The sequence below is a fragment of the Lepus europaeus genome, chromosome 19, assembly GCF_033115175.1.
Source record: "Lepus europaeus isolate LE1 chromosome 19, mLepTim1.pri, whole genome shotgun sequence".
NCBI lineage: Eukaryota > Metazoa > Chordata > Mammalia > Lagomorpha > Leporidae > Lepus > Lepus europaeus.
Genome location: NC_084845.1, coordinates 2,066,131 through 2,076,955, shown reverse-complemented (window position 1 = coordinate 2,076,955; position 10,825 = coordinate 2,066,131). Strand labels below are relative to the sequence as shown.

The window sequence follows — 10,825 nt, the reverse complement described above, 5'->3', positions numbered from 1 at the left end:
CAGTCATTAGGGCCTTATTTCCAGGACCCCAGAGAAAGCTTTGCCGCTGCTTGATGAGAAATCCCGGTGAGTGTTCTAAGTAACCTCTTCCCCGGACGCTGCCCTCAGCCATCTAAACAGGCTGGAGCCTTTCGTCTGTGACCTGGGCAAGCTTCCGCCGCCCTGAGCGTACTGTTTTCCTCACGCGCCCCTAGGCCTGGTGCCGTCCTCGCCGAGTTTGAAAATCCCTTGCACAGAGTATGTTCCGGTGGAAAGTTTTGTCTTTCTTCAGGCCCGCAAAAGGAGCTCTGACACAAAATAGAAAAATAGCAAACGGTCATGGTTTATTGTGTTGAGATGGCAGCAACAATAACAATGCCCATATAGTGATAACCACAGCAGCAACCAGGGTAATGACTGCAAATACAGCTGTGTGACGGCAAGTCCCTAAGCAACATGACAGGCATTTTCCTAAGGGCTTCGTGCATTTTTAAAAAAGATTTATTTTATCTACTTGAAAGGCAGGGTAACAGAGAGAGGAGAGGAGAAAGGAAATCTTCCATCCTCTGGTTCTCTCCCCAAACGGCTGCCACACTGCGGCTGGGCCAGGCTGAAGCCAAAGGCTTGTGAGTCTGGCTGGGTCTCCCAGGTGGGTCTAGGGACCAGGTATTAGGCTGTCTTCTGCTGTCTGCCCAGGCGCACTAGCTGGGAGCTTGGAGCAGAGCAGCCGGATAAGGGATGCCGGTGTCACAGGCGGCAGCTTAACTGGGTGCACCTGATGCCAGCCCTGAGGTGTGTTAACTCAGTCTTCAAGGGAGCCTGGAAGTTATGTGCAGGTTGTTCTTGTCTCACGGAGGAATAAACTAACACACAAAGAGGCTGCACCATTTTTCTGTGACACTTCAGAGAAACCCCAACCCTCTAAACAGGATCCTCTGTTCTCTTTTTCATTTTTTGAAGATTTGTTTATTCATTTGAAAGGCAGTTACAGAGAGAGGTAGAGACAGAGAGGGACAGGTCTCCTATCCACTGGTTCACTCCCCAGATGGCCGCAATGGCCAGAGCTGGGCTTATCCAAAGCCAGGAGCTTCTCCCAGGTCTCCCATGCAGTTGCAGGGGCCCAAGGACTTGGGCCATCTTCTACTGCTTTGCTAGGCACAGCAGAGAGCTGGATCGGAAGTGGAGCAGCTGGGACTCAAACTGGTGCCCACATGGGATGCCGGCACTGCAGGCTTTAACTTGCTGCACCACAGCGCCGGTCCCAATCTGTTCTTTCAACAAGCATGTTGTTCAATGCCAGGTCCTGAGGTCAGCCCTGGGCACCCAGCTGCGGACAGAGCAGAGCCTGGGATTCTGGAGAGGAGAGGAGGCGCCCTCTTCAGTCTTCCTGGAAGAACTCTGCTGTAGAGCAACGGCCAGATTTATCCGTGTGTCCATTCACAGCAGGCCCTGGTGCTGAGTGGAGGCGCCCGGGGCCAGCCGACCCCAAGATGGACGACACCAGCTGCTGGTCCTGAGGAGGGCGGGCAGGAGGACGAAGGTAGGAGGGCAGCAAGGATTTTGAGGGCTGGAGGCAGGCTGAGGGGCTGGAGAAAGACCACTGGGCGGATGAGGGGGGAGAGAGCGCCAGCTCCGACACCCCAGCCCCAGAGGCAGCCACACTCTCTAACCTCCGCTTTCCCCCCAGGATGGGCCAAGCTGCCTGGAATGGGAGCGGGACCCCCGACTTCGTGCTCCTAGGGCTGTGGGCCCCGCCTGCCCTGCGGCCCTTGCTGTGGGCAGCGCTCCTGCTGGCCTACGTGGCCACCGTGCTGGGGAACAGCGCGCTGGTGGGGCTGATCGCGCTGGACCAGCGGCTGCACCGGCCCATGTACCGCCTGCTGACGCACCTGGCGCTGCTGGACACAGCCTACGTGAGCACCACGCTGCCACAGGCACTGGGGCACATGGTGGCGCGCCGGGCCCGCCTCTCCCTGGCGCGCTGTGGGACGCAGCTCTACGTGGGCATCTCCCTGGGCAGCTGCGAGGCCATTCTCCTGGCCGCCATGGCGCTGGACCGCTGCCTGGCCGTGTGCCAGCCCCTGCGCTACGCGGCGCTCATGACTCCGGCGCGCTGCGCGGCTCTGGGCGGCACGGCCTGGGTGCTGGGCTTCGCCTTGTCGGTGCCCAACGCCGCGGCCGCGCTGCGCCTGCCCTACTGCCCCGGGAGGCCCCCGGTGGACCACTTCTTCTGCGAGCTTCCGGCTGTGCTGAGGACGGCGTGCGCAGACACCACTGCCAACCACCTGCTGGTGTACGGCCTGGGCACGCCCATCCTCCTGGTGCCTTTGGCCTTCATCCTTGCCTCCTACGTCCTGATTCTGGCTGCCGTGCGCAAGCTGCCTTCGACCAAGAGCTGCCTCAAGGCCTTGTCCACCTGCAGCTCGCACCTGGCCGTGGTGGGGCTCTTTTACGGCACGGTGACGGCCATGTACCTGCGCCCTCGCGCCTCCAGCGCCCTCCCCGCCAGGCATCACAAGCTGGTGGCTGTGTTCTACCTTGTGGTCACGCCCGTCCTGAACCCCCTCATCTACAGCCTCCGAAACCGCGAGGTCCACGCCGCAGCCCGCTACGCGCTCACCCGGCTCCGGGGAACCCGCACCGCGCTGCGCTGACCCGGACGCGCTGGGAGCGCAGAGCCGGACGCGCCTCTTGAGTGCAGGCATTTCCACTTCCCAGAGCTGTGCTGCGCGCCTTTGGTTAACCGGAAGTCAGGAATCTGACTTAAAATCTTTAAATTAATATAAAGAGAACAGATTCCATGTAGTCCTTAGATTTTATCTGTAGGCACACATACAGCTGACCAGGTGGTAAATATTTATAGCCTGGCCAGCTGCAGGATCTCGGTGGCTGTGGGAGGCAGCAGAGAACCGTGACTGTGTCCCAAAACACTGCATTCATGGACACGGACATTGACTTGTACATAACGCTCATGTGCCGCAAAATATTATTTTTAACTTTTTCAACCTTTAACAACGTGAAAATCACTTTTAGTCCCTGGGCCACGGTTTGCCGGAGCCTGATCTGGGGTGAGGGACTGACCCAGCGGTCGGGATTAAATCCAGAATCTCATCCGGGGACTCCCAGCCTTTTGTCACCGCTGTCCAGTGAGAGATGTTCCTTGCCCATTGTCACCTGGACGCAGAGCTTGTCATGGGTCAAGCACTTTTAGGAGGGTCTGTGTGCTGTCACTCAGACTTCAGAATAACCTCACGAGGTGGACGCCATTGTGACCCTCCTCTTAGATGACAGCCAAGGCGCAAATAAGGAACTCCTGCAGCCAACCCTCGTCGTCTTTAATTTCGCCTCCCTTCCCATCCCTCCCCCTCCCCGCTCATCTTCTTTTTCTTCCTTTGCCATCTCCTTTTCCCCCCCTCCATTTCTATGTGAGGAAACTTCAAAAAGTTCATGGAAATGCAATTGAAAAATGTGTGTTTTAACAGAAGTCACTGTGCACTTACTGCCCATGTAGGTCCTCTGTCCCTAATGAGTTGTGCTATGAGAATTGACTGCCAGTTTTCTTTCCAAACTGTACTGTATCTACGTTGTGTGTGTGCGTGGGTGCAAATTGTTGAAGGCTATGCTTAGCATGGAGTTGGTCCTCTGTATATAAAGTCAAACTAAAAATGAACCATAATGAAGAAGGAGATGGAAGAGGGAGAGGGAGGTGGGATGGGAACTGGGGGGTATGGGGAAAAGAGCCACTATGTTCCTAAAGTTGTATCTATGTAAAAATGCATTCATTAAATAAAAAACTTTTTTAAAAAAGAAAAATGTGTATTTTGCTGCAGGATTTTTTTTGAAATCCATGCATACAAGGGGCTTTCAAAAAGTTCATGGAAAGTGCATATTATGAAAAAATGATCTCCATTATCCATGAACTTTCTCAAGTACTTGTAGTTATCTAAATGTATGGGTATCATGTTCACATCGACATAGATATTGATTTTGATGTCATTGCTGACTAGATGTGGAAATGGATGTGGATAGAAGTAGGAAGGGGTGACGTTGCAGGTTTGAGGAATGCCATCCTTCCATCCTGAGACGCTGCTAGTCCCTGCTCTCCATGGTTAGCACTGTCCGGGGCTCACTACACTGATTCACAGCTGGGAAAGTCTGGCGGGCTTCGGGTACAGAGTGAGCGCCCTGTGAGTGGCCCAGAGTCTGCTCTCTCGCTCACTCACGCCTTCAATCTACAAACGCCCACTGAGTGCTCAGGAGATGCTGTGTAAGATTGCAGGTTCTGGGACGCAGCTCTGCGGCTAGATGAGCAGCATTGGGACCACTAGCAAACGTCATCAGCGGCACGAAGAGAACCAGGCACGTGCTACTCATGCACAGCACGATTTATGGGTCCTTTCCCAGGAATTTTCAAAGGATCAATTGATTGAACCCATTCAGTAACCCTGTGAAGTTTGCCCTATTTGAATCCCATTTTGTGGGAGAGTAAACTGAGCCACAGAGCTGAAGCAGCTTCTCCAGGGTCACACAGCTGAGACATGGTGAAAGCAGGGTCCAAAACCACATGCACCTGCTCCAGGCCCTGTCTTCCCAAGCCCGGGGCTTTAGCATCACACGCACCATGAGCCTGTCTCCTCCCACACCTTCCGTAAGTTCCCTCTATTTGGTCACCAGCAGAACTGGAGCTTTGTGCCATGGGCTTCTTGTCCGTGAACCTGGTCCGTGTCCTCGTCCCCACGTTCCCCAGCCCCAGTGCAGGTTCCCTGGCATGGGAGACAGAGGGATGTGGCAAGGACATGGGGAGACACAGGCTGGGGAGCCGGGCAAAGGAAATTCTAAGGGGCCTGAATGCCAGGGACAGCAGCGTGAGTGACACAGCAGTCAGATTCCAGCCCCCCTGGGACGCCCTGGAGAAGGAGGTCCCGTGGGACCTGGAGTGGGAGAGCCCAGAGAAAGGGAAATGCAGGAGACCACAGTCTCCAGGGAAGCAGAGGTTTCACATCCCCACCCCCCTGCCTCCTCATGGGGCACAGAGGCTGGGCGTTGGTAATGAGCAAAATCCTCTGAGCGCTCTCGTTTTGTGGCCAGAGCCTGAGTAGAAATTCCAGGCTCCCAGGGTCCCTGTCTGCCCGGGAGTGCCTGGATCTGGATTGTAGTTAGAATTCCAGCTCAGTTCCAGCTGGGCTGAGAAGCGGACGGTAAGCAGTCGTCTGAGGAGGGAAAGGGTTCCAGGCTCCTGGGCAGACGAGGGGCTGGGACTCTATCTGTCTGCATGGTGCTGAGATGACCACACACCCTCTCCAGACATTGTTGATAGTTTGTAACCGTGAGTCACCGGTGATTATTCTTTGATGGTGGTGATGAGGGTGAGGATGATGAGAATGGTGTTGGTGACTGTGATGATGGGGATGAGGGTGAGGATGGTGGTGGTGGGGATGAAGGCCATGGTGGTAATGACAGTGGTGATGTGGGTGACGAGATGATAACTACCAACTTCTGCTGAATAATTGCTGTGTCACAGTACCCACGGCTAGTACATGACCTTGGCAATTACTCAGTGTTAGCGGTGGCTATTATGCTTATTATCAGTGTTCAGGGGAGGGAAGAGAGGGTCAGAGAGCTTAAGTCACTGTCACAGCTAGTGAGCAGCAAGCTCAAAGGCAAGTTTCCATGTCCCCCGGGGGAACCTGCCCGTGGACATACATTATGACTTCCCTTTTGCAGATGAGGGAACGGAGGTCGTTGCAGGGTTAAGTCACCAGCCCAGGGTTGTGCGTCTCACTCCACAGCATTTGTCTGGAGAGTGGAGCTCTCTACCTCCATCCCCCCATAGGGAGCATTGTACCATTGATGCTGTTTGCAACAAACCTCTGTTTAGGCAAACAGAGCCAAGGCCACAGCTCCTTTTCTGCCCACGGATGAGCATCCCAGGTGTGCCTGGGGCTGCCTGGCAGGAGATGCTGGGCTGTGTCCATCCACATGTGAGCTCTGTCATCCCTGACATGGGCAAGGATGGGGTGTTGTACAGGGACACTCACAGTCTGTGCCCCAAGTTTAGACGGCAGGAGGAATGCCTCCAGCGAGAGCATTCTCAACTAGAGAGCTCGCCTCTGCATGTCGGGGATGGAGGTGGGCACTTGGGGCTCGGTGGTGGCCAAGGCAGAGAGGGTCCCTCAAAGAGACTGGGAGCCTTTGTCGTATTAAAATGGTCTTATTGCTCTCAGACCCATGGTTACTTTACTGCAGGGAAGTTCCCCAAAGATCCACCAGGATTTTCATTCATTCTCATTCTCTCTCTCTCGCTCTCTCTCTCTCTCGCTCTCTCTCTCTCCCCATCCATCCATCATCTGTCACTCAATCTATCTGGAATGTAGATAGATCGGCAACTATAACTGGTAGCTACTGCTTGCAGGCGAGTCCCACCAGGCAGAGTGTGGGTACTCTTCTCATTCTAACTTCACAAGGGCACAGACTAGAAGCAATGCAGGTACAGCATTTCCCACACTTCCCCATGCACTCAGACAGCCTGGACCTCTTGATAAAGGCAGGTTTTGACCCAGGGCATCTGAAGAAAATAAACAGCATCACTCTGGGTAGCCATTTAATGTTTAAGACTTATGTATTTATTTGAATCAGAGTTACAGAAAGGGAGAGACAGAGATCTTCCACCTGCTGCTTTGCTCCCAAGATGGCTACAGTGGCCAGGGCTGGGCCAAGCCAAAGCCAGGGGTCAGGAGCCAGGAGTTTCTTCCAGGTCTCCCATGCAGATCCAGGAGCCCAAGCACTTGGGCCATCATCTGCTGCTTTCCCAGGCCATTAGGGAGCTGGATCCAAGCCAGGATACTAACTGGATCCCCTAGGGGATGCCGGGATTGCAGGCAGCGGCTTTACCTGCTACACCACAACACCCATCCATGGTGGCTGCTTTCTGTAAGTTGTCTGGTACCATCTTTGCTTCACAACTTACTCTTTTTTGTAGGTGTAGTACTTTCTGAATAGTTTCCATTTTTCCTCTTTGACCACCGCACACTGTTCCACGGTGCTGGGCTATAACTGCTCCCACTGTGAGTGTCTCCTGTGCGCTTGGAATGGAGCGCAAGGATCCAGGCACCTGCTGCCCCGTCATCCCGGCAGGATTTGGTTCTTTAAGATCTTGGGGGCTGTCTTGTGCTTATAGACAACGTGCATTGGCAGGAGTGAGTCACTCCGTGCTCCAGGCGGGAGAAACCTTATTACCACCGCTTCCCAGGTGAGAACACAGGCACACAGGTGATGGGACTCGCCCGTTTCCCAGCTGAACACACCTGAATTTCTGTCACCGAGGCCCCACACCACAGTTGCCACCCCAGGTCACGTTCATATATTTTCCCAGTTGATTAATTGACCAATCTTTCCCTCCAGCCCAGGGGTGTTTCTGTTGAAACTTCAGGTCAGGACCTCAAATCCAGTTTGAGCAGGATTTCTTAGCCTGGATCCTATCGATATTTGTGTAGCTGGAGTTGGAGGGTGAGGGAGGGGCTTCCTGTCTGACCTGGAGCACGGTTAGCAGCCTCCCTGTCTGTTATCCACCAGGTGTCAGTAGCACCCCAGTTGTGATAAAGAGAAATGTCACCAGAGTGCCAAGTGTCCCCTGGGGACAAAATCACAGCCAGCCAAGAACCGTCAACCTAGAGGGGCCTGTTGTGTGCAATGTGGATAGTTATAAGCATTTCCCTGTGCACAATAACGTACCTTCCTCCCTCTGCAGGGCTAGGGCCTTCTGACTTCATTCTTTTAATTTTTATTTTTTAAAGATTTGTTTATTTGAAAGGCAGAGTTTCAGAGAGGGAGAGAGAGAGAGAGAGAGAGAGAGAGAGAGAGAGAGGTCTTCCATCTGCTGGTTCACTTCCCAGATGGCTGCAATGGAGCCAGGAGCTTATTTCAGGTCTCCCATACTTTTGCAGGGATCTATGGACTTGGGCCATCTTCAACTGCTTTCCCAGGCCACAGCAGAGAGCTGTATTGGAATTGGAACAGCCGGGACTCGAACCAGCACCCATATGGCTTGCCAGCACTGCAGGTGGCAGCTTTACCCACTATGCCATAGCACCCGCCCCACGTTCTTACTTCTTATGTGCTGGTCTCTTTATTTGGTGTAGTGTTAAGCCCTTGGCTGTCATGTTAATTAAAAGCATGTTGTCTCAATTATTAAAAAAGAAAGAAGGAAAGGAAACAAGAACTCCCTGTGAAATCAGTCTTTTAAAAAACAGAAGAATAGATTAGAGCGAAAGAGAACATAAAATTCCCAGATTCACCGTACACAGTAACCGTGGACTTCTGTGTCAGCTCCATGTGGACCAGGAAGCAGGCGTGTCCTGGGTCACGGGGAAGGCCACGTTTCTTCCTCTGCCTCACACCGGCCTGCCTTCGCGTGCAGCTTCGTTCCCACAGCTCAGAGCCGCGCCACAGGTCCCGCAGGTGCCGCGGGAAAAGCAGCGCTGGGCAGCAGTTGGAGGAAGACTGGAGCAGAGGGAACGAGGTCTCAGGACAGGACGGGCTCGGTTCTGAGCATGGCACACACGCGGAGGGGATTCACAACCAGGGAACAGGTGGGGAGGGGTGACTCGGAGAAACACTGGGGGAGGGGTTTGTGGCTGACCTGACTTGCGATTCTCGCTAAGGCCAGCAGGGGGCGCCCGCATCAGGCTCAGAGGGATGAGGAACTTGGTCACAAGTCCAGGCTGAACCGGCTGGACAGAAGCTGTAGGGCGGCTCCAGCCCACAGCAAAGCCTGGAGGCCGAGTGAGGCCTGCCTGGCCGCAGCTCAGGGTGGCTTCTGTCCCGGGGCAGCGAGGTGGGCAAACCCACCCACACCCACCTGCCCCAGTGCCGCCCGGAGGTGTGCCCCTCTCTGCCTCGGCTCCATTCAGAGATGTTCTGTTCTGCCCAGGGCCATTTGGATATTTGTCACATCATTCTTGCGCCCTACAACATCAGCAACTTAAAAACGAGCCTGCTGCAGGCGCGCTGGTTTGTGAGGCTTGCCTGCAGCTGCCTGCACAGGGCCCGAACCGGCCACTTCCCAGGCCTCACAAGGCCGCGGCCAGACCTCCCCTCCCCGGGAAGACCTCCCAGTTCCCTCCACTTGTGTGGGAGAAGGCGCTCCCCCCCCCCCCCCCCCCCCCCGCTGCTCCGGTAAGAGACTCAGCCCTGTAGGGACACGGATTTTACTGGGCGTTGTCCGCGTACCAGGCGCTCTCCATGTGCCACAGGCTAGACGAGGCAGGAAAGTCGGGCACAGAGATCCTCGCACAGGGAGACTCAGGGAATAGCAGGTCCCACAAGGAGGGACCAGCACGTGCCAGGCCCCAAGGTGGGACAAACCCTGGTGCATGGATCAGAGAAACGCGCAGCGGCCAGGCCAGCAGATGTGGTCACTGGACTTCGTCCCACGTCTCCAGGCCGTTCAGGGGCGCCCTACCCGGGTCACCATCAGATCTGCCATTGCATACGACCCCTCCCAGGCTCTCAGGCCCGCGCCATGGCGCCACGGGCACAGGGCCAGGCAGGCGCAGTCCCCCGGCGGCTCACAGGCCTCTCCCTCCGCGCCCTCCCGCAGGCTTCCTTCCTGCCGCGGCCAGGCGAGGCCCCCACGCGCCCCGGGCCCCATGCCCGAGTCCTGGGCCAACGGGAGCCTGGCCGGCGACTTCGTGCTGCTGGGCTTCGCGCACGTGCCCGCGCTGCGGCCGCTGCTCGCGCCCCTCTTCCTGGCCATGTTCCTGCTCACGCTGCTGGGCAACGCGCTCATCGCGGCGCTCACCGGCCTGGACCCCGGGCTGCGGGCGCCCATGTACTTCTTCCTGCGCCAGCTGGCGCTGCTGGAGATCTGCTTCTCGCTGGACGTGGCGCCCCGCCTGCTGCTGACGCTGCTGCGGCCCGGGCGCGGCGTGGCCCCCGCCGCCTGCGCCCTGCAGCTGCTGCTGGTGCTGTCGTGCGTCACCTCCGAGTGCTTCCTCCTGACCGCCATGGCCTGGGACCGCTACCTGGCCATCTGCAGGCCCCTGCGCTATGGCGCCATCATGAGCCCGCGGCTGTGCCGCCTGCTGGCCGCCGCCTGCTGGCTGGCGGGGGTGCCCGTGGCGCTGGTCCTCACCGTCTGGCTCTTCAGCTTCCCGTTCTGCGGGCCGCGTGGCATCCGCCACTTCTTCTGTGACATCGCCCCCCTGCTGAGCCTGGTGTGCGCGGACACCAGGGTCTTCGAGGGCTGTATGTTGGTGGTCACAGTGTTGGTCATCATGGTGCCCTTCTGTCTGATAGCCGCGTCCTACGTCCTGATTCTGGCCACAGTCCTACAGATGCCCTCGGCCACCGGGCGCCACAAGGCCCTGTCCACCTGTGCCTCCCACCTCATCGTGGTGGTTCTGTTTTATGGCACCACAGGGGTCATCCACTTGCGACCCAAGGCCAGCTACTCCCCAGAGAGCAAGCAGGTGGTGTCGCTGTCCTACACGCTGGTGACGCCCATGCTCAACCCCCTCATCTACAGCCTGCGGAACAAGGAGGTGAGGGCTGCGCTGGGGCGCTTGTGTGTTCAGAGAAGCCCCTGTGCTCTGTGACCCTTCACAATGGCTTTATCCGGCCATCGCCGGGCACGCCTTCCGGAGTGGTCTGGGAGCACCTCCAGGCACAGCAGCTGGAGGGAGCTCTCTCTCTTTCTCCTCCTGTGCCTCTCCTGCTGGCCTGGGGTGATGGCGCCACGCCCCTGAATGTCTGCCTTCAGCCCAGTCATCCTTCTCGTGAGCTCTGTTCACGGAGGACGCTCGGTCCCTCTGTGTTGCTGGAGCACGAACCAGATCCGCATTCCAGC

The 10,825-nt window shown here is 56.5% G+C and overlaps 2 protein-coding genes across 2 annotated transcripts; both read left to right on the top strand.

Annotated features, from left to right (window-relative positions):
• The first annotated feature begins 1,667 nt into the window (after nucleotides 1-1,667).
• LOC133748657 (olfactory receptor 2A7-like) lies at nucleotides 1,668-2,633 on the top strand. The gene has a single exon (XM_062177588.1). It carries the CDS (start codon nucleotides 1,668-1,670, stop codon nucleotides 2,631-2,633), a length of 966 nt encoding a protein of 321 aa, XP_062033572.1.
• Nucleotides 2,634-9,350: 6,717 nt separating this feature from the next.
• Nucleotides 9,351-10,574, top strand: LOC133748655 (olfactory receptor 10A7-like). Its single transcript, XM_062177587.1, has one exon. It carries the CDS (start codon nucleotides 9,351-9,353, stop codon nucleotides 10,572-10,574), a length of 1,224 nt encoding a protein of 407 aa, XP_062033571.1.
• The last annotated feature ends 251 nt before the right edge of the window (nucleotides 10,575-10,825 follow it).

Bases quoted from the DNA above. Each gene is read 5' to 3' on its own strand.
- LOC133748655 (XM_062177587.1), top strand. From the start codon at position 9,351: ATGGATCAGAGAAACGCGCAGCGGCCAGGCCAGCAGATGTGGTCACTG.
- LOC133748657 (XM_062177588.1), top strand. From the start codon at position 1,668: ATGGGCCAAGCTGCCTGGAATGGGAGCGGGACCCCCGACTTCGTGCTC.